Genomic DNA, 27960 nt, shown 5'->3' on the forward strand with positions numbered 1-27960 from the left:
AAAGGAATGGAGCTCGCTATTCGCCTCACTGACAGTGCTCAGAGACCTTTTGTGGGTACATCAGGGGAGAATTCCACTGAGCCAGCATTTTTTCCAGCATACTCTACAGGGCGTCTGACATCCAGAGAACAGGGCAGACAATAGCAATGCTCTGCAACCAGAGGTAACTTTGGGCTTGCTCTTGTAATGCCAGACATCTCCCAGAAGTGTGCTGCATAGCAGAAGTGTTGTAAGATGTATCTCAATTTTGTTAGTTAATGCTGAAGTACTTTTTCTTTCGTTGGGTGCATTAATTGCCTGTTAGGTAATGTTTGATTTATGTTGATTTTGTTTCTTTTTGTTGCAGTAAAAGTTTTTAGACATGAACCTCTGTCCTTCAGTAATTTCCATTGGTCGCTGGGAAATGTGCCTCTTTTTTAAATGTATTGGTCTCAAAGGGAATCATAACATTTCACTTAAATTTTACATTTAAACTTCAATAATGTTTGCCTGTTGCATATGGAAGAAGAAGTGGCTAGATATCTAAGTGGGGAAACCAAGCAATGATTTTTAATGGAGATCTTAGTCTCCACTAGTGGAGTATTGCGTACAGTTCTGGTCGCCTCATTATAGGAAGGACGTGGAAGCTTTGGAACGGGTGCAGAGGAGATTTACCAGGATGTTGCCTGGTATGGAGGGAAAATCTTATGAGGAAAGGCTGATGGACTTGAGGTTGTTTTCGTTAGAGAGAAGAAGGTTAAGAGGTGACTTAATAGAGGCATACAAAATGATCAGAGGGTTAGATAGGGTGGACAGTGAGAGCCTTCTCCCGTGGATGGAGGTGGCTAGCACGAGGGGACATAGCCTTAAATTGAGGGGTAATAGATATAGGACAGACATCAGAGGTAGGTTTTTTTACGCAAAGAGTGGTGAGGCCGTGGAATGCCCTACCTGCAACAGTAGTGAACTCGCCAACATTGAGGGCATTTAAAAGTTTATTGGATAAGCATATGGATGATAAGGGAATAGTGTAGGTTAGATGGCCTTTAGTTTTTGACTTCCCATGTCGGTGCAACATTGTGGGCCGAAGGGCCTGTACTGCGCTGTATCGTTCTATGTTCTATGTTCTATCTATACGAGTTGAACTATCTCACCTTGACTAAGTAACAGCGTTCACATAAAAGCCGAACAAAGAGCATGAACACAAATATCTTATTTTCTGTTTTGAAAAAAAAAGGTCTAGTACATGTGTCTTAAGTGAGTCACTGCGTAACGATTAGGAGCAAGAACCATAGAAAAACTACAGTGCAGAAAAAGGCCATTCAACCTATCATGTCTGAGTCAGACAAAAAAAAAAGAAAAAAAGAACTAACCACTCGTTTTAACTCCACTTTCCAGAACCTGGTCTGGAGACTTGCACGTTACAGCACTTCAGATGCAGATCCAAGTACCTGTTAAACGAGATGAGCATTTCCGCCTCGATCACAAACTTAGGCAGTCAATGCCAGATGTCCACCACCCTCCGGGTGAAAAGGTATTTCCTCGCGTCCCCTCTAATTCTTCTGCCAATCACCTTAAATCTGTGTCCCTAGTAATCAACCCGTCAGTTAGGGGAAACAAGTCTTTCCTGCCGACCCTATCTAGGACCCTCATAATTTTGTACACCTCAATTAAGCCACTCCTTAGCCTCCTCTGTTCTAAGGAAAGCAACCTTGGCCGATCCAATCTTTCCTCATAGCCACAATCTTCAAGCCCTGGCAACACTCTTGTAAATCTCCTCTGCACTCTCTCCAGAGCCATTATGCCCTTCCTGTAACATGATGGCCAGAACTGTGCATAAATTTCTAGCTGTGGCCTAATCAGTTTTTTCTACAGTTCCATCATTACATCCCTGCTTGTGTATTCAATACCTCGCCCAATAAAGGAAAGAATTCCATATGCTTTCTTGACCACCTTGTCCACCTGTCCTGCCATCTTCAAGGACGTGTGGACATGCACGCTAAAGGTCTCTCACTTTCTCAACCCCTCTCAATATTTTCCAGTTTATTGAGAATTCTCTTGCTTTGTTTGCCCTACCCAAATGCATTGGGCGCGATTCTCCGATGTCACGCCGCTTGGGAGAATAGCGGGCCGAGCCAGTTTTTCACACGACGCCGGTCCGACGCGCTCACGCTATTCTCCGAAACGGCCAAATCTGTTCCGTTGTGTTCCGCGCGCAAAAACCCAGAGAATCGCCCGATGCACCAAAAATGCTGATTCTCCGGAACCCCCGCTATTCTCCGGCCCGGATGGGCCGAAGTCCCGATGGCGTGACCACAGTTCACGCCGTCGCCGTCCACGTCTGCTTTTTAAAGTCGTCAGCCAGTCGTGCTGGCTGAAGAGCAGTGAGGAGGTGAGCGGACCGTCCCGGAGCCTTCGCAAACTGGGGAAGGCATCCGCCAAGAACGCGGGGGGGGGGAAGAGAGCAGCGAGTAGTGGGAGGGAGGGGGGGAGAGAGCGAGTAGTGGGAGGGGGAAGAGAGGGAGTAGTGGGAGGGGGAGAGAGGGAGTAGTGGGAGGGGGGGAGAGAGGGAGTAGTGGGAGGGGCAGAGAGGGAGTAGTGGGAGGGGGAAGAGGGAGTAGTGGGGGGGGAGAGAGGGAGTAGTGGGAGGGGGAGAGAAGGAGTAGTGGGAGGGGGGAAGAGAGCGAGTAGTGGGAGGGGGTGAGAGAGGGAGTAGTGGGAGGGGGTGAGAGAGGGAGTAGTGGGAGGGGGTGAGAGAGGGAGTAGTGGGAGGGGGGAGAGAGGGAGTAGTGGGAGGGGGGAGAGTGGGAGTAGCGGGAGGGGGGGAGAGAGGGAGTAGTGGGAGGGGAGAGAGAGGGAGTAGTGAGGCTCATGCAGCAACCAGGGGTGTGGTGGAGCGCTGCTTTGGTCTTCTGAAAATGAGATTCAGGTGCCTGGACCGCTCCGGAGGGGCCCTGCAGTACCAGCCTGAGAGGGTCGCTCGCATTGTTGTGGTATGCTGTGCGCTGCACAACATTGCAATGCAGAGGGGAGATGCCCTGGTGGAGGAGTCGGAGGGAGAAGACACTGGCAGTGGTGCCAACACGGAAGAGGAGGAGCTGGAGGAGGAGGAGGCTGAGGAGGTTGGTGGTGCGTCGGGTGCAGCACACAGACACGACCCGGGTGCTGGTAATGTCCAGGAGGCTGCACAACGGCACCGGCGAGGACAGCTGGCACGCGATGCGTTGGTGGCTGCAAGATTCACACGTCGCATGGGTCGGCATCGCTGAACACTACCACCTGCATCGCCAGTCGTGCAGACGGAGAGCACACAACTCCCACCTCCCCCCCCCCCGCTCCGTGTACACTGCTCCACTTCAAGATCACCCTTACCACTGCGGCAAAACGGTATGGCACAACATTGATGGCTGTGTCAGCGGGTGTGATCAGTGCCATGTTGAATGATGACAGCCCGATCTGCGATGAGCTGTGAGCTCAGAATCGTTAGACAAAGTCTGACTCATGGCAATAGCTGAACCATCCACCTTGGTGGCCGCTGAGTTTGTCAGGGACACTCCATCATGTGGCCGCGTGGGCTAGCTGGCGTCGGAGTGCCAAGGACTACGGTGTCCAACTGTGGGGGGGGGGACTGCACACCCGGCACCGAAGTTTCACCGCTCATCAACCCCAGCGACACTCGGTCACCATCACGATCCCCGTAGCAACGGAAAAATCACACAGTCTTACAAGTTAGGTGCAACAGTGAGTTTAATGGTGAATATTATGTACAGATGCCCGAGCCCCTACAACTAAACTGTGACCTTCACCCGTGCCAATTTACTATGTGTCCCTCTTCATTGCCGTACTACGTCTAAGTGAATCCCCAGATGGTACAGCAGGAGTGGAGGCGGACTGCTGAGAATCACGCCCCGTGACATGTCTCCCCGTCGGCACTCGTTTGATGGGCCAGGCTGCTCTGCGGGCGTTTCGGATGACGTGGTGCCATCCTGCTCTGCCCGCTGCCCACCTGATGCACCAGGGATGGGACGGGGGGAGGCCGAGCGTTCAGGGACGTCCCGTGATTGAGTTAATGGGAGGGGCCCCGGAACCTCCTCCTCCCTCGGGGAGCCCGGTGGCCCCCGGGCCTCACTTTGGGACAGAGGTGCCAGCGGGGAGGTGCTCCGTCGTGCCACCGACACCTGGCGCTGCCAGTCCTGGAGGCCTGCAACGGTCTCCACCAGGGTCCGAACGTTAGCAGAGACGGAGTCCAGGGAGTGAGACATTCCCGCTTGGGACTGTGCGACCTCAACCTGTGAGTGCGCGATGCAATCCAGTACGTGTGTCAGGCGGTCGATACTCTCCGCGACTGACTGCTGGGACTGGGCCATGACCTGCTGAGACTCGGCCAAGGCCCGTAGCACGCCGGCAATGTCATGTTGGCTCTGGCACATTGCTGCCTGTGAGAGGGCAACCATCTCCAGGGCCATGGATGGCACGTGCACGTGAAGCCCAACTCCTTGCATAACCTGACCCATGGCTGATACCGTTTCACCCATTGCCTCGACCGCGGACGCCACCCATGCGGTGTCGGCCTGGGTGGCTGCCATGAGCGGCACCACTCCCTGCTCCTGGACGCAGTTTGACTCCTCTAACTGCGTCTGCAGCTGCTGGAAGACAGCCCTCATCCCGTCATTGTGTCCCTGGGTTTCCAAATGCATCGGCTGTCCAGGTGGGTCGAGTAAATCCAGGAACCCGGGAAATGTCTGGCCGCCAGCTGGATGCTGGGCCTGGGCTGCCCTCCGACCGTCCAGCCCCTCGGCTGCTCCGACCTCCACCTGCTGTACCAGCTCAGCTGTGTGGTGCACACCAGACCGTGACCCAGGAACCTCATCACTTAATTGGCCAACCGAGGTGAGTGTCTCTGGGATGGTGGATGGTGTGGGAGACAGCAGTGCCGCAAGCTCTAGGTCCTCGTCCGTCAGAAATTCAGGGGTGTCCTGGTCCCAGTCATGTCCCAGCGCAGGGCGCACGCGGCCCATGTATGGTTCAGCGTCAGGTAAGTCCGTTGACTGCGTCGCCGTCTTCTGTGCATCTGGGTCCACTGACCCTGTCCTATCCTGTCTCACGGCCCGACCTTCGGGCAATGCACAGCCATGAAAGTCGTCACTGACCGTCCTCTGTACGTTCTGCTCGAGAGTCCCGGATTTGGAGGATGGTACTCCTGGCTGACCTCCTGCCACCCACTGGCGTGCGACCCTGGGTGCGGTGGTTGTTGTGGATGGTCGCCTGTGTGTGGCACCAGACGGCCCTGGACGTTCGTCAGCACGCCCTAGGGAACAGAATAATATGGGGTTAGTTAGACACGCTCAGCCGGGCGTAGGATGGTCCAGTGGGTAGAGTGTGAGGGGACAGAGGATGGGGGGTCCAGTGGGTAGAGTGTGAGGGGACAGAGGATGGGGGGTCCAGTGGGTAGAGTGTGAGGGGACAGAGGATGGGGGGGTCCAGTGGGTAGAGTGTGAGGGGACAGAGGATGGGGGGTCCAGTGTGAGGGGACAGAGGATGGGGGGGTCCAGTGGGTAGAGTGTGAGGGGACAGAGGATGGGGGGTCCAGTGGGTAGAGTGTGAGGGGACAGAGGATGGGGAGTCCAGTGAGTAGAGTGTGAGGGGACAGAGGATGGGGGGTCCAGTGGGTAGAGTGTGAGGGGACAGAGGATGGGCTGGGGTGGGGGGGGGGGGGTTTGTCATGCAGGGTTGTCTCACTTGGTTCTGCACCTCCAACCTCGCATTCTGCGACCTCCAGGGTGGCAGATCCCCCAGCCAGATCCAGTGCCCTCTGCTCGAACACTGTCAGGGGGTGCATAATGGGTGAACCCCCTCTGGTTCTGTTGCACTCCCGGCTGTTGTGAGCAGTCTTGTCCTGTTGCGGGGGGGGGCATAGATAGAGCATCACAATTAGGCAGGTATCATCAGGGCGTTCAGATATTGGCACAGGTTGGGGGGAAAGTTGCAGCTACACCATGGCATCTCTCCAGGGGGTCGCAGCGCTCATGTGGGTCTGTGACAACTTTGTTAACCACCCTCCACTCACTCTCGCCCTCCCCCTTGTGCCCGGGGAGGTGGATGATGAGGGACATGGGGGGGGGGGGGGGGGGGGGGGGGGGGGGGGGGGGTGGTTGTGACCCGGGAGCACCCTCGTGGCACTTACCCTGGCAGCCCTGGTGAGGTCATGGAGCTTCTTGCGGCACTGCTCCAAGACCGAGGGGTCTGCCCCACAGCACTGACTGCTGTGCCCACCTCACGTCGCACGGTGCTGGAAGGGTTGCGATGCCCTCGTCTTGGGCAGATGATGCCCCTGCGCTGCTCCACCTCATCGAGGAGGGTCTCTAGGTCCGTATCATGGAACCTCGGGGCGGCCATCCTTTGTTATCGTAGATCGTGCCCTTTTACGACGCGGAGCGGCGTCATTCGGGCGTCGCGCGCTTCCGACATCACCCCCCATGTGTTCCGCGCGGCCCTGATGCTAGCCCATTCCCGGGGCCAGAATAGGTCACGATCGGGGCCGTTTCGCGCTGTCGTTGAACTTGACCGAGTTCACGACGGCTTTCCCGTTGCGGCGCAGCATCGGAGAATCGCGCCCAGTACCTCACACTTGTCTGGATTGAATTCCATTTGCCGTTTCTTCACCCACTGAACCAAACCATTGACATAATTCTGGAGTCAACATCTAACCTCTTCACCATCAACTACACAGCCAATTCTTGTGTCATCTGTATATTTCCCAACCATACTACCTACATTTAAGTCTATATCGTTAATATATGCGACAAACAGCAAAGACCCTAACACGGAGTCGTGTGAAATACCACTAGAAACTGTTTTCCACGCGCAAAAATATCCATCAACCAAAACCGTTTGTTTCCTGTGACTGAGCCAATTTTGGATCCAACCTGCCACCTTCTCCTGTATCCCATCAGATCTCTCTTTTCTGACCAGTCTTCCATGTGGGACCTTGTCAAATGACAATGAAATCCAGGTAGACAACATCGATTGCGCTACCCTCATCAATCCTCCTTGTTGCATCCTCAAAAGATTTGATGTTGGTAAGGCCCTAACAAAACCATACTGACTATCAATCTATGTTTTTCTAAGTGAGTTTGTCCTGCCTCTCAAAATTGTTTCCAATAATTTGCCTATCACAGTCAAACTGACCGGCCTGTAGTTTTCTGGCCTATTCCTCACACCCTTTTAAATAATGGTACAATGTTCGCAGACCACCAATCATTTGGGAACTCGTCTGTATCTAGTGAGGATTGGGAAATAATGCTCAGAGTATCCGTTATTTCCTCTCAGACTTCCTTTAACAACTTGGAATACAATCCATCTGGTCCTGGTAATTCATCCACTCTCAAGGATGTAAATGCCTCCAGTATTTCCTCTCTCTCTCTGTGCTTATATATAGAAAATAGGAGCAGGAGGCCATTCAGCCCTTCGAGCATGCTTCGCCATTCATTATGATCATGGCTGATCATCAATTCAATACACAGGGGCGGCACGGTGGTTAGCACTGCTGCCTCACAGCGCCAAGGACCCGGGTTTGATCCCAGCCCTGGGTCACTGTCTGTGTGGAGTTTGCACATTGACCCCGTGTCTGCGTGGGTCTCACCCCCACAATCCACAGATGTGCAGGGTTGGTGGATTGGCCACGCTAAATTGCCCGTTAATTGGAGAAAAAATGTTTTAAGTTCACAGCGGGCTACTTGAGCTGCAATCAAGCATGAAGGGAAATGAAGGGGTCTCTGGTAGAGAGGGTGTCTAATGGGGGAGTCGGTGGGGTGGGATTGGTTCACGCTCATGCAAGCTGTGGGGTCGATCCAGCAGTGACTCTGATTTGGGGGGGGGGGGGGGGGGGGGGGGGGAATGACCCTACTTGCCTGGGGAGCGGGGGAGTAGAAATTCCTTCCACAGGAGTGGGGTAGGAGGCAGCTGCTGAACCTCACTATCGGGCCACCCTTTTAAAAATGGCGGAATGATAGTGCGATTCAGAATGGAATCGCTTGAGATCGAGGGAAGTGAATTACTTTAGGACGCCGCTCCAGAACCCAAATAAGCAGGTTCTTCCCGGAGGTGGAGGATAAATGTGAACGGTGCCAGAGGGGACGGCCAAGCACACCGACATGTTCTGGGCTTGCCCCAAATTCGACGGGTTCTGGACAGCCTTCTCCGAGGCAATGTCCAAAGTTGTGGGGGTGAGGGTGAAGCCATGCCCAAATATGGCAATCTTCGAGATTTCAGAGCAGCCAGAGGTACACATGGGAAAGAGGGCCGATGCCCTAGCTTTCACTTCCCTAATCGTACCCCGAGAATCCTGTTCGGCTGGCGATCAGCAGTGCCACCCACAGCTGCAGACTGGCTCGCTGACCTTTTGGAATTTCTCCACCTGGGGAAGATAAAATATGCCATCCGAGAGTCGAAGGAAGGTTTGCTCACTGCATGGGGGCAATTTGTCGGTTTGTTCCAAAACCTGTTTGAGGCCAACAACAGCCGTGTAGAGGGGGAACCGGAAGGATCAGAGAGAAGAAAGAACAAAAGGCAAGGAGGAACGCCAGAGACGCACGACCCAGGGGGGAGGGGAGGAACGCCAGAGATGCACAACCCAGAGGGGAGGAGGGGAAAAGAGGCAGAGAGTCTGACACGGGCAAAGAAGGATAACACGCCCACTCATTCATCCGCACAAAAAAAAACAACACGGCTGAAGCCGACAAAGAGAGAAGAGAAAGGCGGCGTGCAAGGAGAAGGGGGAGCACACACCCTGGATCGACCAGGGAGGATAGCAAGGGGGGTGGATGGGGGAGATGGGGAGGGGCTAGGGAAAGGGAGGCTGGGGTGGGGGGCAGGGGGAGATGGGGAGGGGCTAGGGAAAGGGAGGCTGGGGTGGGGGGCAGGGGGAGATGGGGAGGGGCTAGGGAAAGGGAGGCTGTGGGGGCAGGGGAAGATGGGGAGGGGCTAGGGAAAGGGAGACTGGGGGGAGGGGGCAGGGGGAAATGGGGAGGGGCGAGGGAAAGGGAGGCTGTGGGGGCAGGGGAAGATGGGGAGGGGCTAGGGAAAGGGAGGCTGGGGGGAGGGGGTAGGGGGAGATGGGGAGGGGCTAGGGAAAGGGAGGCTGGGGGGAGGGGGCAGGGGAGATGGGGAGGGGTGAGGGAAAGGGAGGCTGGAGGGGGCAAGGGGAGATGGGGAGGACACGCCGAACTAGATGGCAGCAATCTGTAACTAAAGTAACGTAAGACAAAAGCCTTTTTTTCCCCGTGACACTGTACAATAAATCAACATGAACATCAATAATGTTGAAAATGCCAATAAAAGATTTATTAAAAAGAAAGAAAGGAGTTAAAAAAACAAGTTTTGCTACAAAATCACTGTCAGCAAAACCCCAGTGTGAGATTTTAAAAACTGGCACAGGGAAGCATTTTTTTAAATTGCAGAAACAAGTCCAGAATTAAATTATTTCCACCAGCTTGTTATGCATATCCTGCAATTCGGTAAAATAAAGCATCCATTAGTATTTACCTGAATAATCCAATAATAAGCACAATATTTAAAACTCCCAGAAAAGCTCCTAGGAAAGCTGGAGCAGTGTACATGTTCAACTCAAGGTCAATTAGCTTCCAAGACACTCCAGTTTGTCCGATTCCTGTCATAGCAGCCTGCAAAGCTGAACCAGAATAAAGTCAGAAAAGCAACTTAACTACCTCTCTGGCTATTATAACATTTACGGTAATTAGTACAATAGTTGTCCTGCTTTTGAACATCAATAAAATATATCAATTCCAAACAGAAATTATTAAAAATAGAATTGCACAGGCAAACATAATTCTTCTCCTGGAAGTGAATAACCACCACAAATATACAGCAGTCCACTTTTTGAGCCTTCAAATAATAATCAAATTTTCGCCAATAAAGGCAAGTGAAACTAAACACAGCTCAAGCCGTGAATCTCCAAATTAATTGGAACTCTCCCTGTCCGTTTTCATGCAGTCATGTATCTCTTCAGGTTACCTCCGCTCCTCTCCAATAGATCGTTTGCAAATCCAACGTTTGAACATTGCATCCAAGATGTTTGGCTTCATCTTTTATGTCAAACATCTATTTTCTTCTCAAGAAGGACTGATTTAAAGAGACTCCCCTGATGTTGCAGGAGTTATCCAAGCCTTGAATGATCCTGGGTTTGAATAGAAAATTCTGACTTGTCGAATAGAAATTTAAAAAAAATAAATAAATTTAGAGTACCCAATTATTTTTAGCGTGGCCAATTCACCTACCCTGCACATCTTTTGGGTTGTGGGGGCGAAACCCACGCAGACACGGGGAGAATGTGCAAACTCCACACGGACAGTGACCCAGGGCCGGGATTCGAACCCGGGTCCTCAGCGCCGTAGGCAACAATGCTAACCACTGTGCCACCGTGCTGCCCTGTCGAATAGAAAAATAACGTTCGGCAAGAAAGCTGAGCCAAGCTTCTTGGAACGAAATTCAGAGGTGGAGTTGTTGCAGGAGATCCGCTCAAGATCAGTGGAGATAAAAAATAGAGATCAGTGGAGATAATGGGCGCGATTCTCCCAACGGGAGACTGAGTGCCGATGCCAGAGTGAAACCCGGGGAGAAATTCTCCGACCCCCAGCAGGGTCGGAGAATCGCCTGGGGCTACCGAAAATCCCGCCCCCGCCGTGGCAGAGATTCTCCGCCACCCGGGAAGTGGCGGGGGCGCGAATCACGCCACTCTGATCAGTGAGGCCCCTGCGGCGATTCTCCGGCCCGCGATGGGCCGAAGTCCCGCCGCTGGGAGGCCTCTCCCGCCGCCGAGGTTTGAACCACCTCTGGTGGTGGCAGGATCGGCGGCGCGACCGGGCCCCCGGGGGGGGGGGGGGGGGGCGCGGGGCGATCGGACCCCAGGGGGTGCCCCCACGGTGGCCAGGCCCACGATCGGGGCCCCCCGATCAGGGAATGAGCCAGTGCCCTGGGGGGCACTCTTTCTCCTCCGCAGCCGCCATGGGGGAAGCGGAAAAGAAACCCACAGTGCGCATGCGCCGGTGGTGACGTCAGCTGACGTCACCGCCGGCGCATGCGTGAACCGGCAAAAGCCTTTCGGCCAGCCCCGCTGCCGGGCGGCGGGCCTGAAAGGCCGCTGGCACCGGTTTTTGCGGCAGTCGGCGTGGTGCCAACCGCACCTTTGGGGAGGCCCGAGCCCGGAGTGGTTGGCGCCACTCCCCTACGCCGGGTCCCTCCGTCCCACCAGGTAGGGGAGAATCCCGCCACTGGAGTATTTCACTCCGGCGTCGGAGGCCGCTCCTCGCCCCCTATTCTAGGGGGCGAGGAGCTAGGAGCGACGGCGTGTGATTCCCGAGCGCCCGGCCTTGACGCTCGCGTCAAAGCGGCGCGCCGGGAATGACACGGCCGGCGGCGCCGCAGTGACATCAGCCGCGCATGCGCAGGTTGGCCGGCTCCAACCTGCGCATGCGCGGTTGCCGTCTTCCCCTCCGCTGCCCCGTAGGACATGGCGGCTTGATCTTGCGGGGCGGCGGAGGGAAAAGAGTGTGTCGTTTACAGATGCCGGCCCAACGATCGGTGGGCACAGATCGCGGGCCAGACATCTGCTGAGCACGCCCGTGGTGCTCGATCCTCCCTCCGCCCCCCCACAGGCCCCACACTCACCTGTCGCGCGCTGTTCACGCCGGCAGCGACCAGGTGTTGTTGGCGCCGGCGTGAACCGGTCGGGTTCGGCAGGCCTCTCGGCCCATCCGGGCTGGAGAATAGCCGGTCGCTGTGAGAAACGGCGAGCGGCGATTCTCCGAGCGGCCTGTCGAAAAACACGCCATTCTTGGGGGGGTGGGAGAATCGCGGGGGGTGCCAGGGCGGCGTGGCGTGATTCGCCCGGCCCTACCGCGATTCTTCCACCCAGCGTGGGGTGCGGAGAATCGCGCACAATGAGTGCCAAGGGTGTACCCAAAAGCAAATGATCAGAGCTTTATTTACTCTTTCAGAAGCAAGTAGAAATCCGTATTCTGATTAACTGAAAACAGCAATATTTCCCATGAAATGGCATGGGGGAGATCAAGATGTAATGAGTCAGTCACTGAATCATGAGAGGAATTTTAAATTGTATACACAAGAGGTGTGAAATCTGGAGGAAGTTGATTAATGTAGAACAGAATTATCAGCAAAGGAGGAATAATGAACATGTGAACATATGAACAAGGAGCAGGAGTAGGCCATTCTGCCCCTCGAGCTTGCTCTGCCATTTAGTACAATCATGGTTAATCTGATGGTAACTTCGAATCTGCATCCCGCCTACCACCCAATGACCTATCATTCGCCTTACTTTAACAAGAATCTATCCACTTCTGCCTTTAAAAAAAAAATCAAAGACACTATATCCACCACCTTTTCGGGAAGAGAGTTGCACACACTCATGACCCTTTGAGGAAAAGAAAATGGCCTCATCACCGTTATTAATGTGTGACCCCTTATTTTTAATAAGTGGCCCCTAGTTCAAGATTCTCCCACTCGATAGAACATCCTTTCCACACCCACCTCTTCAGGATCTCATATTTTTCAATCAAAAGCTGATCAATTAATAGATGTGTTATTAATGTGGAGATGCGGGTTAGAGCTTTCGAAAATCCCAATTCGACCATTAATCTATTGCGGTGGTGTTGATTAAGAAAAATTGATGGGCAAATTCCTCGTGTTTCATCAAAGACTACCACAGAATTTTTGACGAGCTGATGAGGGCGTTAGTTTGATACCTCATGTATAGCACTCCCAGCAATGCACTGAGTAACGCACTGAACTGTCAGCCTTGGTTATGAACTGAAATCCCACACTGGGACTCAAACACAGAACTTTCTGACTGAGAAGTGAGAGCATTATAACCTAATCACATTGAAAAGGAGCAGGGAGGTTAAAGGAGAAGATTTGTAAACCATCAAACCCAAATCTAACTTCTCTCTTTCTGTGACAGTGCTACTAGAAGCTGAATCAGAATGGTTCCTTTATACTATCAGGTTCAATTCCCCTTAAATGTCATAGAATCTGGGCAGCACGGTGGCGCAGTGGGTTAGCACTGCGGCCTCACGGCGCTGAGGTCCCAGGTTCGATCCCGACTCTGGGTCACTGTTTGTGTGGAGTTTGCACATTCTCCCTGTGTTTCTGTGGGTTTCACCCCCACAACCCAAAAATGTGCAGGCTGGGTGGATTAGCTATGCTAAATTGCCCCTTAATTGGAAAAATGAATTGGGTACTCTACCACGGCATATCCCGACTGTTGGACGCCAAATGGGGAAATGCAGGAACTGCCATCAAGATAAAAAATTAGATCTGGATTATCAATAGGCCTGTCTGTTAAATCTGGGCGAGGTGCAGTAAGGAAGTGATTCCGAAGTAAACAATCGTGTGGTGGTTAAGGTTATTAAGTTTTTTTAAAAATGTCATAGCATCATAGAATTTCCACAGTGCGGAAGGAGGCCACCCGGCCTATTGAGTTTGCACTGACCCTCTAAAGGAACACCTTACCCAGGCCTACTTCACCACCCCATCCCCATAACCCCACCTCACCTCGACATTTTTGGACACTAAGGGGCAATTTAGCAAGGCCAATCCACTTAACCTGCACATATTTGGACTGTGGGATGAAACCGGAGCACCCAGAGGAAACCCATGCAAACACGGGGAGAAAGTGGAAACTCCACACAGACAGTTACCCGAAGCCGGAATTGAACCCGGGACCTTGGCACTGTGAGGCAGCAGGGCAGCAGTGCTACGCACCGTGCTGAAATGTGGCACAAACAACTCAATAACTAAACAAGAATAAATTTAGCAGCTCAGTAAAGTAATTAAAAGACAATGTAAAAACAGACTGAAAATAAATCAAATAGCCGCAAACACACAAGGAGAAGGAGGGTAGGGTGATGGTAGGTAATGTGTCCACTTGTGAATCTCATCAGTACCAACTTGCTAATGGCCAAAATATTGTTAGAAATACAAGATACCTGTCCGTGTGGAGTTTGCACATTCTCCCCATGTCTGCGTGGGTCTCACCCCAACAACCCAAAGATGTGCAGGTTAGGTGGATTGGCCATGCTAAATTGCCCCTTAATTGGAAAAAATGAATTGGCTACTCTAAATTTTAAAGAAAAGAAAAAAAAAGAAATACAAGATACAATACCTGGACCCAGTATGAAACCCAGGGCCTGACTAGCACTGATATTTGCCATTGTCGCGTTCCTTTCCTGAAGTGAAGTTGCACCAGCAACATATGATCTTACAACTGCCACGTTTCCTAAACAAAAGAGATAGAGATCACAAAATAGAAACATACTCTTAGTATTTAGTCCAGTCTGTAAACACAAGCATGCACAAGTGGGTTTATCACAAATCCAACAAGCACAAATGATCTTACTTCATTAAGATGGTTCCTGTTTCTGAATCGCAACTAAAGCTGTAAAATCTGAAATGATTTCCAACTTTATCTTATGCTGGTATTATACCACCCATATGGTTCTGAAATAGGTATTGAGCCCATGTAGGTATTCAGTTGTCATTGTTAACATTCCTGGAATAGATCAATTAAGATACTCCTCTTGCATCTTGGGCCTCATAATGTGTGTTAATAATCAATAAGACTAAAAATTGGATAAGGACCATTATCATGTTCTGAGTCTGATCGCATTGCAGATGAACTTTCAGGGAGTGAAACCCCTGTTGAAATGTAGCACCCACAGAGCCCAATGCTTGCAATCAATGACCATGCGCACACTCGCCTGCTTCTCTCTGCTTAAAGAGAAGACAATTAGTTTCCCCCATTCCTTATGTACTGGGACTCTGTGCCTACCAGATGCAACAATACATGGCAAACTGAGAAATCATGCGATGTTGCCAACTCTAGTTTGGAAGGTACTCCTGGTGTAGATATTGAGGGCCATAGTGACCTTGATGGCCACCAACAGCGGTCCTTGCCCTGCTCTGCAGCTACAGGTCCGGTTCAAGGAAGTGACACAGTTACGTGACCTCTTGCTGAAGTGTAGTCATTGCAGACACTGCTCCTGGCTGAGATGGAGGTAGGAGCAGTGTTCTCCAAAGACCCAAGGTGCAAACCTCCCTCCTCCTCCTTCTCCATGAACAGCTTCTTCTCTCTATTGCCTCTGTTCCATGACTATGCAGTGCTGCAGCTGAAGAGGAACTGGAACCAAAGTCCCCAAGACTGAGAACATTTTCTGCTCAGAGGCTTTTCAAATCCACGCCTTCCAAAGTTCCAGTACCTCTCTGTTCTGGCTGACAGAAACTTTGTCTATTCCTCCAATAATGCAGTGTACAGGAGCTCCACTAACTCCACAGCAGCAAAACAAAGTCAAAATCACCTAACCTGAAAGTTCCATGGCAATGTCTTTAAATAATGTTCGCTGAGCACTTGAACACATGTTCAGTTATGCATATTTAAAAGAAGTCCAATATGGCAGGCCATGGGCCAAAGCAATATTAGACGTTAATGTTACGCCGACACGGCCTATACTGTACCTTTCTGTGGCATGCATGGAACACACTGTCACTTTCCAAAAGTGATTAGCATAAGTGCTGGAAGTCATTAGGAGCGTGTCCCACATCATTATTTTGCTCTCTCTCTGCTCGTACAGTACTGAAAAGGTGGCGCTAGAGAGCCACATTCTGCGGCCAAAGGGTGTGAAATTAATCTTTGCTTCCTGGCAGCCTAAATACTATTGTGATATAAATGTTGCTCTCATCAATTTCTTGAAATCAACAAACACATTCAAGCAATCTTACCACAAGTCCAACCAATCTACCATGCAGTAACAATTCTAAATGTATCAATTCAGCACATGCATTGAAGAGACTGTCACAGATCAGTTAAGTAGTATCAGAGTTGCAGTGGCAAGGGACAGAACAGGAAATTAAATTGTTACTGCTGTCTCCTCGACTACAATGTGCTCCTATGTCGTACAGGGTGAAACTAATTACTTTGCAGCCTTGCCCAAAGCTGCTACTGGTTTCAGTCTATAATCAGAAATAAGAACGAAAATTATACAGAGAAGTACTGGTCCAATTCATTTCTGTGCACCCATTAGGGCAGCACTGTGGCATTGTGGATAGCACAATTGCTTCACAGCTCCAGGGTCCCAGGTTCGATTCCGACTTGGGTCACTGTCTGTGCGGAGTCTGCACATCCTCCCCGTGTGTGCGTGGGTTTCCTCCGGGTGCTCCGGTTTCCTCCCACAGTCCAAAGATGTGGTTAGGTGGATTGGCCATGATAAATTGCCCTTAGTGTCCAAAAATTGCCCTTCGTGTTGGGTGGGGTTGCTGGGTTATGGGGATAGGGTGGAGGTGCTGACCTTGGGTAGGGTGCTCTTTCCAAGAGCCGGTGCAGACTCGATGGGCCGAATGGCCTCCTTCTGCACTGTAGATTCTATGATCTATGATCAAAAATAGGAAGAGTAGGTCGTATGGACCCTCAAGCTTGTCCCACCATTCAACTCCATTTCCTGCCCACTTCTCAATCCCTTGATTCCCCAAAATAACCAAAAATCTCTTTATCAGCCTTAAATATATTCATTAATGGAGCATCTACAACCCTTTAAGGTTAGCACTTCACAGCGCCAGGGTCCCAAGTTTGATTCCCGGGTTGGTTCACTGCGGAGTCTGCACGTTCTCCCCGTGTCTGCGTGGATTTCCTCCGGGTCCTCTGGTTTCCTCCCACAAATCCCGATAGACATGTTTGTTTGGTGAATTGGACACGCTGAATTCTCCCTCAGTCCACCCGAACAGGCGCCAGAGTGTGGCAACTAGGGGCTTTTCACAGTAACGTCATTGTAGTGTTAATGTAAGGCTACTTGTGACAATAATAAAGATTATTATTAAACAATTCCAAAGACTCACAGCCGTTTGAATGAAGAAATTTCTCCCCATCTCAGTCCTAAATGATCGGCCCCTTATCCTGACATGGTGCTTGGTGTTCTAGATACCCAATTAAAGGAAAACTCTCAGTATCCACCCTGTCAAATCCCTTCAGAATCTTGCATGTTTTAATGAGATTGCTTCTCATGCTTCCCCACATTATACTCCATCTGCCGTCTTGTTGCCCAATCATGTGACCTGTCTATATCTCTTTGCAGCCTCTTTGTATCCGCCTCACAGCTCACATTCACCGAGACTTGTATTGTCAGCAAATTGAAGTACATTATTCTCGGGGCGTGATCCAATGACCACGCTGCGCCCGAAAAGCAGCTTGCTGCAGTACAGCATGGACACTAACAGCTGGGAGACCCCGCTCCCGGAATCTACCCAGCTCGCAACGCCTTACAAGATCTAATGCAATCTCGCAAGACATTGCTATGTAAATTCCTCCCATTGTTGGCGGGATCACATTTTAGCAAATCTGCATATTAGAGCAGGACAGCTAGACTCACTCTGATATGCCGTTTATTGAGATAGCCACAGCATTGGGATCTATCCCCTTCGCCTCAGACATCTGCATGTGCAGTTCGACACTGGCCCCACAAACGGGGACCAGATGGAACGGACCTGATGGGAGTCCCCCAGAGGATTGGAGGCCCCCAGGTGCATGCCATTTGGGCTGGTGCCACCCGGCCACCCTGGCAGTGCTACCTAGGTGCTAGCTTGGCACTGCCAAAGTCCCTGCATACTGGTAGGGGCACTGCCAGGGTGCCAAGCTGGCATTTTGTGCACGGGTGCAATCGGGCTTGGGGTTCCCTGTGCGGGTGTTGGAGGGGTGGGGCAGAGCCCTACAATAGTGCATTGGGGTGGGGGGGGTCAAGGTTCATGTCAGGGCTTTGGAGATCGGGACTCTTTGCAACATTATGAACCTCTTATTTAAAAATGGTGTCCCAATCTCTTGCTACACTGAGGAATTGTGGCGAGTGGAACTCCTCGGTGTATAAAACGGGGCTATGGCTGCGTGTTTTCCGCTGAGGCCCCTTATTTATTGTGAGTGGCGTTGTATAGCCATGTGTTTCTTGGCGCTGCGAGCGCTGGGAACACACGGCTAAACGTGCTCGTTATTGGACTTTGTTCCCATTTAGTTGAATCGTGCCCTCTGTCTCTTAATTCAAGTCATTAATATAGATTGTTAATAGCTGAGGACCCAGCATTGATCCTTGCGTCATTCCAAAAGTCACAGCCTTGCAACTTGAAAATGTCACATTTATTCGCACTCTCGAGCTGGAATTCCCCCCAATGTTGCAGGGAAAGGCGAACCATTGAAATCTCCATTCACGTCAGCAGGTCCAGAAAATCCTGCCAGTGTGAAGGGCTGGAAAATTCGGGCCTCCACTTCCTGTCCATTAATCAATACTCTATCCATGCTAACATAATTACCCCCAACTCCTTGAGCCTTTGTCATACATATTAACCTATGCACTTTATCAAATGCTATTGGAAATCCAACTTTACTACATCTCCAAGCTCCCCTTTAACTACGCGATTAGTTTCATCCTCAAAGAACTCCAATAGATTTGTCAAACACAATTTCCCACATTGACACTGTCTGATCACAAGTACATTGTTTTTTTTTTTAAATTTAGAGTATACAATTCATTTGTTCCAATTAAGGTGCAATTTAGCATGGCCAATCCACCTATCCTGCACATCTTTTGGGCTGTAGGGGCGAAACCCACGCAAATACGGGGAGAATGTGCAAACTGCACACGGACAGTGACCCAGAGCCAGGATCGAACCTGGGACCTCAGCGCCGTGAGGCAGCCGTGCGAACCACTTGTGCCACTGTGCTGCCACAAGTACATTTATGACATACTTAATAATGTATCACAGCATTTTCCCAACAACTGATGTGTAGTTCTCTATTTTCTTCTTCCCCCCCCCCCCCCACCCCCCCCCCCCCCCCCCCCCCACCCCCCCCCCCCCCCCCCCCCCCCCCCCCCCCCCCCCCCCCCCCCCCCCACTTTCTTGAATGCTGAAGTTACATTTGCTAACTTCAAATGCTGGGGTTTTTCTAGAATCTAGGGAGTTTCTGCAACTACCTCTTTCCAAACCCTAGAATACAGGCCATTGGGTACTGAGGATTTGTCATAATTTAGTCACTTAGAGTGCTCCAATTTTCTCTGCTGACATTAGTTACTTAAATTTCTCACTCTTATTAGTCATTGGTTCCCCTCTATTTCTGGTATGTAATTTTTGTCTTCTACTTGTCTTCTCCCATAAGTGATGATAGGCACAAAATATTTGTCTAATGGGTGGGATTCTCCAGCCTCCCAGTCATGTGTTTCTTGGCAGCAGGATGCAGTGCATCGTTTGCTGGCAGCGGGGTTCTCTGCTCCCACCACTGTCAATGGGAATTCCCATTGAAGCTACACCACGCCGCGGGAAACCTGTAGGAAGGGGTGTGCTGCCGGCGGGACCAGAAAATCCCAACAACGTGAACGGCCGGAGAATTCCTGCCAACGTCTCTACCATTTCTACATTCCCCACGATAATTTCTCTTGACTCAGCTTCTAAGGGATAAACTTTAGCTACTCTCCTTCATTTTATTCACTTGCAAACGCTCTTTCAATATGTTTTCATATTCCTTGATGCACTATTCCCATTCAACCAAGAACAAAGAACAATGCAGCACAGGAACAGGCACTTCAGCCATTCAAGCCTGTACCGGCCATGATACCACCCTTGGCCAAAACACTCAGCACTTCCTTGTATCGTATCCCTCTACACCCATCCTATCCATGTGTTTGTCAAGATGCCTTTTGAACGCTGTTCGTGTATCTATTTCCACAACCTCGCCTGGCAAGCGTTCCAGCCACTCACCACCCTCTGCATACAAAACCCGCCTCGTACATCTCCTCTAAAATTTGCCCCACAGACCTTAAACCAATGGCCCCTGGTGACTGACCCCTCCACCCTGGGAAAGAGTGCCTGCCCATCCACTCTATCCATGCCCCTGAATCTTGTGGACCTCTATCAGGTCACCCCTCAACCTCCGTTTTTCTCATGAAAACAGTCCGAGTCTATTCATCCTCTCCGCAAAGCTAACACCTTCCAGACCAGGCAACATCCTGGTAAAACTCCTTTGCACCCTCTCCAAAGCCTCCACATCCTTCTGGTAGTGTGGTGACCATAATTGTGCGCAATATTCCAAAGCTCCGTCCCTTTCTTTTCCACTCTGCTTGGCTTTATCCAAATCGCTACACTGTTATATTGTTTGATCTTTTCTCTTTAGATTTCGAAATCTCCCTTCATCTGAACCCTCCCATCGCCTTTTTTGGTTTAATACGTTAGCTACAGTCCTAGTTCTACAGTTTGCCAGGACCCTGATACCAACCTAGTTTAAGTTTTGTGGTGAATGTAATATATATATACGATAATTTACACTCGCCAACACTAAACGCATTCAAATGGTCATTGGATAGGCATATGGACGATAAGGGAATAGTGTAGAGCAGGGGTGGGCAAACTTTTCCGTGCAAGGGCCACATTCAGAAATTCACAATTCACAAAGGGCCGCATAGTACATTAAGTAAAATAATTACTTCACCCGGTTATGATTCTGGGCGCCTCATATAGAACATAGAACAGCACAGAACAGGCCCTTCGGCCCTCGACGTTGTGCTGAGCAATGATCACCCTACTCAAGTCAACGTATCCACCCTATACCAGTAAGTAACCCAACAGCCCCCCCATTAACTTTTTTTTTTTTTTTTAATGACTTGGTGGGCCGCAGAAATACATTTGGCGGGCCGCATGCGGCCCGCGGGCCGTAGTTTGCCCACCCCTGGTGTAGAGGGACTTTAGAAGGGTTTCACAGGACGGTGCAACATCGTGGGCCGAAGGGCCTGTACTGCGCTGTAATGTTCTATGTCTTTGTAAGCGCAGTAGCGCTATCCTACCACTAGGGGGGAGTAGCTCTGGGAGTACTCAGGAACTTCTACTGGGCTCCACCCTTGGCTCCGCCCATGACTCCTCCCCCTAGTGCAGCTGTATAAATACCCTTGTCCAGAGTCAGCCTGAGTTCACTAGGAGTTCATCAACAGGTAACAGGCTGGCTCTGAAGTAAGTTGATTAAAGCCTAGATTCATATCGGAAACACGTGGCTGGTGAATTGATGGTTCCATCAAGTTTCAATCCCAACAGAACAGATCCCTCTTGCCCACATACTGAATCATAGAATTTACAGTGCAGAAGGAGGCCATTCGGCCCATCAAGTCTGCACTGGCCCTTGAAAAGAGCACCCTACTTAAGCCCACACCTCCACCCTATCCCCGCAACCCAGTAACTCCACCTAACCTTTTTGGACACCAAGGGCAATTTAGCATGGCCAATCCACCTAACCCACACATCTTTGGACTGTGGGAGGAAACCGGAGCACCATGGGGAAACCCATGCAGACATGGGGAGAATGTGCAGACTCCACACAGTGACACAAGCCGGGAATCGAACCTGGGACCTTGGAGCTGTGAAGCAAAGTGCTAACCACTGTGCTACCGTGCCACGCTCATGATGTTGAAACCCTTTTCACACATGACCCTTTGAGTGACATATTTAATTTCTAAGCTGCTTGACCCGATGCTAATTGGTGTGTGGCTCAGGTAACAATCCATAGATTATTATCTTTGCGGTCCTGTATTTTAATGTGGACCCTAATTCCTGAAATTCTCTCAAAAGAACTTGATTCCCAGTTCTACATATTATTTTTGCTCCTATGTAGTTCATGGCAACTAGATCCTCCCCCTCACACTCCAAGTTTACCTCAAATGATAGGGAGATGTTTTTAACCTGTCACAGTTAGGGCAGACAACACAACCTCTGGTCACAGTTGCAGAGAGCAGTAACTATCCATGGACCATAGTGTCCTATCATGACCACATTTCTTTTCACTCCCCACTCCCCCTCCCCCTCCCCCTGACTCAAATGGTATCCTGTACCAGAGGGCCATAATAAGTTTGCTCATCATTCTCCATTCCTTGTTCTCACCCACACAAGTTGCAAGTACCTTATGCCTGTTGGTCAAAATCAAGGGCTCAGGCTCCTCCCCCATCCTGGATCTCCATACATGTCCGACTCACAATCATACACTCCTGTCCCTGAACTGCCCAACTCTAAAGTTGTATTTAAGCTGAGGGGTGTAGGGGCAGCACGGTGGCACAGTGCTTAGCATTGCTGCCTCAAGGCGCCGAGGTCCCAGGTTCGATCCCGGTTCTGGGTCACTGTCCATGTGGAGTTTGCACATTCTCCCTGTGTTTGCATGGGTTCACCCCCACAACCCAAAGATGTGCAGAGTAGGTGGATTGGCCTCGCTAAATTGGCCCTTAATTGCAAAAAATGAATTGTGTACTCTAAATTTTTAACAAAAAAAAACTGAGGGGTGTGACTTCCAATTAGTCACACTGTATTATCAAATTCTAAAATCAACAGCAATATAGAAACATGGGATGGTTACAACATGGGACGGTTTGGGGGAGGGGTAGCATTTGTTGCCCATCCCTAACTGCCGTGGAACTGAATGGTTTGTGGGGCTATTTCAGAAGGCTTTTAGAAGTCAACCACATTGCTGTGGATCTGGAGTCACATGTAGGCCAGACCCGGTAAGGATGGCAGATTTGCTTCCCTAAAGGACAGTAGTGAACCAGATGGGTTTTTACGACTATCCACAATGGTTTCATGGTCATCATTAGATTTTTAATTGCAGATATTATTTTTTTAATAAATATGGAGTACCCAATTCATTTTTTCCAATTAAGGGGCAATTTAGCGTGGCCAATCCATCTACCCTGCACATCTTTGTGGGGGCAAAACCCACGCAAACATGGGGAGAATGTGCAAACTCCACACGGACGGTGACCCAGAGCCGGGATCGAACCTGGGACCTCGGCGCCGTGAGGCAGCTGTGCTATCTACTGCGCCACTATGTGCCCAATTGCAGTTATTTTTAAATTCAAATTCACCATCTGCTGTGCTTGTCTACTCTCTGCTCTCTCTATAAAGCCCAGGATCCCAAATATCTCTATAAATCACTTTCTCAACCTGCCCTGCCACCTTCAACCATTTGCACACATGTAGGGCTGAGAGGCAGGAAGCACAGGATGAGGTAGTGGGATGTTTCTGTGACTGGAAGTCTGTTTCCAGTGGGGTTCCGCAGGGCTCGGTGCTATTTGTGGTATACATTAATGATTTGGACTTAAACGTAGGGGGTATGATCAAGAAGTTTGCAGACGACACTAAAACTGGTAGGGTGGAGATAGTGAGGAAGATACCCATAGACTGCAGGAGGATATCAATGGACTGGTCAGGTGGCAGAGCAATGGCAAAAGGAATTCAACCCAGAAAAGTGTGAGGTAATGCGCTGGGGAGGGCTAACAAGGCAAAGGTTTACTGTATAAATTGTAGGACGCAGGAAAGTACTGAAACTCAGAGGGACCTTGGAGTGCATATCCACAGATCCTGGAAGATGGCAGGGATGGTAGATAAGATGGTGAAAAAGGCACATGGGATACTTGCCTTTGTTGGCCGAGGCATAGAGTACAAGAGCGTGGAGGTCATGCTGAAACTGTATAAAATGCCAGTCAGGCCACAACTGAAGCACTGTGTGTAGTCCTGGTCACATTATAGGAAGGTTGTGTGTGCAGTGGAGAAAGTGCAGAGGAGATTTACCAGGATGCTGCCTGGGCTGGAGTGTGTGAGCTATGAGGAAAGATTGGATAGGCTCTGGTTGTTTTCCCTGGTGCAGCGAGGATTGAGAGGGGACCTGATAGAGATTTATAAGATTACGAGCGGCATAGATAGAATGGAGAGGCAGGCACTTTTTCAATTAGTAGAGGGGTCAATAACCAGGGGTCATAGATTTAAGTTAAGAAGTAGAAGGCTAAGAAGGGAGCTGAGGAGAAACCTTTTCATCCAGAGGGTGGTGAGCGTCTGGAACTCACTGCCTCATAGGGCAGTTGAATTAGAAACATTCTTAACATTTAAGAAGTGTTAGTTTGCTAGGCTACAGGTAGAGGGATTCCCTTTGCTGCCCTCGCGGGGGACGATGGACAGAGTGCTTTCGGGGGTGTGGGTCGGAGAGGGGAAGGTGTCTGACATCTATAAGGTAATGCAGGAGGTGGCGGAGTCGTCAGTGGAGGAGCTGAAGGCTAAATGGGAGGGGAAATTTGGGGAGCAGATAGAGGATGGGACTTGGGCGGATGCCTTGGAGAGAGTCAACTCTTCCTCTTCATGTGCGAGGCTTAGTCTCATCCAATTTAAGGTGCTGCACCGGGCCCACATGTCCGGGACAAGGATGAGTAGGTTCTTTGGGGGTGAGGACAGGTGCACCAGGTGTTCGGGGAGTCCAGTGAATCATGCCCATATGTTCTGGGCATGCCCAGCACTGGAAGAATTCTGGAAGGGGGTGGCGGGGACGGTGTCGAGGGTGGTTGGATCCAGGGTCAAACCAGGGTGGGGACTCGCGATTTTTGGAGTTGCAGTGGTGCCGGGAGTGCAGGAGGCGAAAGAGGCCGGTGTCCTGGCCTTTGCGTCCCTAGTAGCCCGGCGGAAGATCTTGCTGCAGTGAAAGGATGCGAGGCCCCCAAGTGCGGAGACCTGGGTCAATGACATGGCGGGATTTATAAAGTTGGAAAGGGTCAAATTTGCCCTGAGAGGATCAGTACAAGGGTTCTATAAACCGGGGGGGGGATGTTCCATATTATAGTTTCTATATCTTTTCGCTACGGTTATGTAACTTAACATTGTGTTAACTTAAGTTATTGTTAATATGCTGGGTTGTTTATTGAGGAGGGGCGAAGGTTCATGATTGTTGTCATTACTGTTATCGTTGGTTTGATGTTGTTGTATAAATTCAAACTTTTTCAATAAAAATTATTTTTTTTTAAAAAGTGTTTAGATATTCACTTGCACTGTCAAAACCTCCAGGGCTGATGCGAGGCCCCCACGCGTGGAATCCTGGATTAACAACATGGCAGGGTTTATTAAATTGGAGAAGGTGAAATTTGCCTTAAGGGGATCTGTGCAAGGGTTCTTCAGGCGGTGGCAGCCGTTCCTAGACTTCCTGGCGGAGCGTTAGGAGAGGGTCAGTGGCAGCAGCAACCCGGGGGGGGGGAGGGGGGGGGGGAGATATTCATGTTTGGTTGGAGATTTACTATTGTTTATTGGTTAACGTTCATTTGATTATTTATGTTTGTTGTTTCATTTTTTTCTGTAAAGGGGCCGGGGGGGGGGGGGGGGGGGGGGTTTCTATTTTCCTTTTCGGTTATTTATAATGTAAAAATTTTGAATAAAAATATATTTTTTTTAAACCCTGGAAAATGGGATTTGTGTAATCAGATCTTTGTTGGCCGACGTGGATACGATGGGCCGAATGGCCTCCTTCTGGATCTATGACTCACAACCAGGATCACAACCCTGAGCTTCGTCAAGACTCACTGTTGTCAGAACTTGTACAGAAAGGTAAATACATTGGCAACAGAGGGGAAGAGAGGAAAAGGCCTGCGAATTGTTTATTGAAGAAAAAACGATTCCCTAATCAAACAGGAAATAACACAACATCAACGGAATCAGATCAAAGCTTCAGATGAATCCCAACATTAATGCAAATTACCTCATTCTTGACCTGACGGCAAGAATCACCTGCCATGTTTAAAAACAGGCACAGAATCCTTCACTCACATCAAGAATTTGTTTCACTCTGTAAAATAGCTGTGAGAACAGCAATCTCAGCTGCACAATGCTAAGAAGGACTTTCATTTCAAAAATTACTCACAGCACCTAAAGATCCAACTTGTATGCAGAACCATCTCAGAAGATCATGAGCGAAGAATTTGATAATTGATTAGTGGGGGAAATTACCATTGCCTGGGCAATGGTGGTATGTAGAAAACTGAGTAAGCCAAGTGGAATGATAATTGTTTCAAGAGACATTTTAGCAGAACAATGTAAGTTTTTTTTAAGTGATCCTGTTGCTATATATATTTAAGTTTATGATGTTATCAGAATATGGGTATAACCTGATAAACTTAGTCATTACCCTGGAATTTGTCCATTATGCCAAAATTCTCAATAGTGCTACTTGTGTTTCTTTCACACGAGCTTAGTCTTACCTGCTCCAAATCCAATAAATGCTCGGCTAAGCAGCATATAGTACTTATTATGTGCCGGAAAGGTATGTACATAGCCGTAAAGTATGTTCGCTGCAACATTAATAAAAATAGAAAAAATAAGAGGTTCTCTTCTTGGTCTGTAATTTGACCATGCACCAAACAGTGGGGAAGCAATCATCTGGCCCAGGCTGTAAGCAGCAATGACCCATCCAAGAAAACTGGTATCTGCGGTCTTATCCACCTGTAGTAAAGAAGCATGTAACAATGTTATAAGCAACTTTCTGTATATATCATCGAAGCACGCTAGAAACAATCTTAATCAAGTTACTATTAAGAATGTCTAACATGCTGCCTGGGGGCGGGCCGGTGGAGATGCGGAGCATGGGCTGGAGGTGGGCCCAAAAAAGTGGATGGCTGATTGGCGAAAGGTGGGGGGGGGGTGTCTTTCACTCGGACTGGATTCAAAGACTAGAGGGGTCGCGATCCTGATCAATAAGCGGGCGGTGTTTGAGGCGGGTAGAATTGTTTTGGATGTGGGAGGTCGGTACATTATGGTCCTGGGCCACTGTCAGTGTGGAGTTTGCACATTCTCCCCATGTCTGCGTGGGTTTCGCCCCCACAACCCAAAGATGTGCAGGATAGGTGGATTGGCCATGCTAAATTGCTCCTTAATTGGAAAAAATAATTGGGTACTCTAAATTTATTTATTTTTTAAACAAAAAAAAACATTGGGGTTTCACCACTTAGGCCACTGAAGCTGAAAGGATGTGAATGGATCAAAGCTGCAGATGGGTTTTATGAGCTGTCAATCATAGGCCACTACTGGAAAGCTATGATTGGCCTGTAGATCGCAGATCTGCAGGAACCAGATGTAGGCACAGCTGCTCTCCTTCAATGTATTACAGCTATGCTTCCCACTGCCCCTGTCTGGACTGTTCTCAAGCTTCCAGACAGTGGCCCATTTCTGGGGTAGGGTCTGTCAGTGGAGGCAGGGGTGGTCTGTGTGTGGGGGAGGGTCTGTGGAGGAGCTTCCGTTAGGCAGAGGATCTTTGTGGGGGCCCCCCAATTACAGGAGTCCTTGGGGTGGGGGGGAAGGGGGTGCACCTAGGCAATCCGGAGGTGGGGGGCTCCTGTGTGGCAGGAGGGTCTACGTGGGGGTTGTTGCCGGCTGTGGGACCCCGCTCCCGGGCCGCCCGCTCATGGTGGCAGCCTGAGAGCGGCACGGTGGTGCAGTGGTTAGCACTGCTGCCTCATGTTCGATCCCGGCCCTGGGTCACTATTCGTGTGAAATTTGCACATTCTCCCCGTGCTTGCATGGGTCTCACCCCCACAAACCAAAGATGCGCATGATAGGTGGATTGGCCACGCTAAATTGCCCCTTAATTGGAAAAGAAATGAATTGGGTACTTTAAATTTATATTTTAAAAGATGGCAGCCTGAAACGGGAATTCCTCATATTCCACGCCATGCATAAATCCCCACAAGAGGATCATAAAATTGGTGCAATTCAGCTCCGGCAGGAGAACATAGTTTACCAAATGGAGAACCCAGCCCGGTAATTTCACAACAGTGCAGTTCTCCCTCAGTAGGGAAGTGGGCTTGAACCTACAATTTCCCGACTTAGATGCAAGGGTCCTACCAGTGCTTAAATAGTCTTGACCCAGGGCAGCACGGTGGCGCAGTGGGTTAGCCCTGCAGCCTCACAGCGCCGAGGCCCCAGGTTCGATCCCGGCTCTGGGTCACTGTCCGTGTGGAGTTTGCACATTCTCCCAGTGTTTGCGTGGGTTTCGCCCCCACAACCCAAAGATGTGCAGGCTAGGTGGATTGGCCATGCTAAAATTGCCCCTTAATTGGGAAAAATGAATTGGGTACTGTAAAT

The 27960-nt window shown here is 50.1% G+C and overlaps 1 protein-coding gene and 1 long non-coding RNA gene across 3 annotated transcripts in view; one reads left to right on the forward strand and one right to left on the reverse strand.

Moving 5' to 3' along the window:
* Nucleotides 1-27960, reverse strand: part of mfsd8 (major facilitator superfamily domain containing 8) — an 80343-nt gene that overhangs the window by 32654 nt on the left and 19729 nt on the right. For both annotated transcript variants that reach the window (XM_038792415.1, XM_038792416.1), the window contains exons 4-6: nucleotides 26082-26322; nucleotides 14177-14290; nucleotides 9523-9667 (exon numbers count right to left, since the gene is read on the reverse strand). In XM_038792415.1, coding sequence (XP_038648343.1) covers nucleotides 9523-9667; nucleotides 14177-14290; nucleotides 26082-26322 — 500 coding nt within the window. The remainder of the gene's footprint in view (nucleotides 1-9522; nucleotides 9668-14176; nucleotides 14291-26081; nucleotides 26323-27960) is intronic.
* LOC119963378 lies at nucleotides 109-26197 on the forward strand. The gene is made up of 2 exons (XR_005460084.1): nucleotides 109-163; nucleotides 25309-26197. It is a non-coding gene; the product is annotated as an uncharacterized LOC119963378 (long non-coding RNA).

The sequence above is a fragment of the Scyliorhinus canicula genome, chromosome 3 (assembly GCF_902713615.1).
Source record: "Scyliorhinus canicula chromosome 3, sScyCan1.1, whole genome shotgun sequence".
Lineage (NCBI taxonomy): Eukaryota > Metazoa > Chordata > Chondrichthyes > Carcharhiniformes > Scyliorhinidae > Scyliorhinus > Scyliorhinus canicula.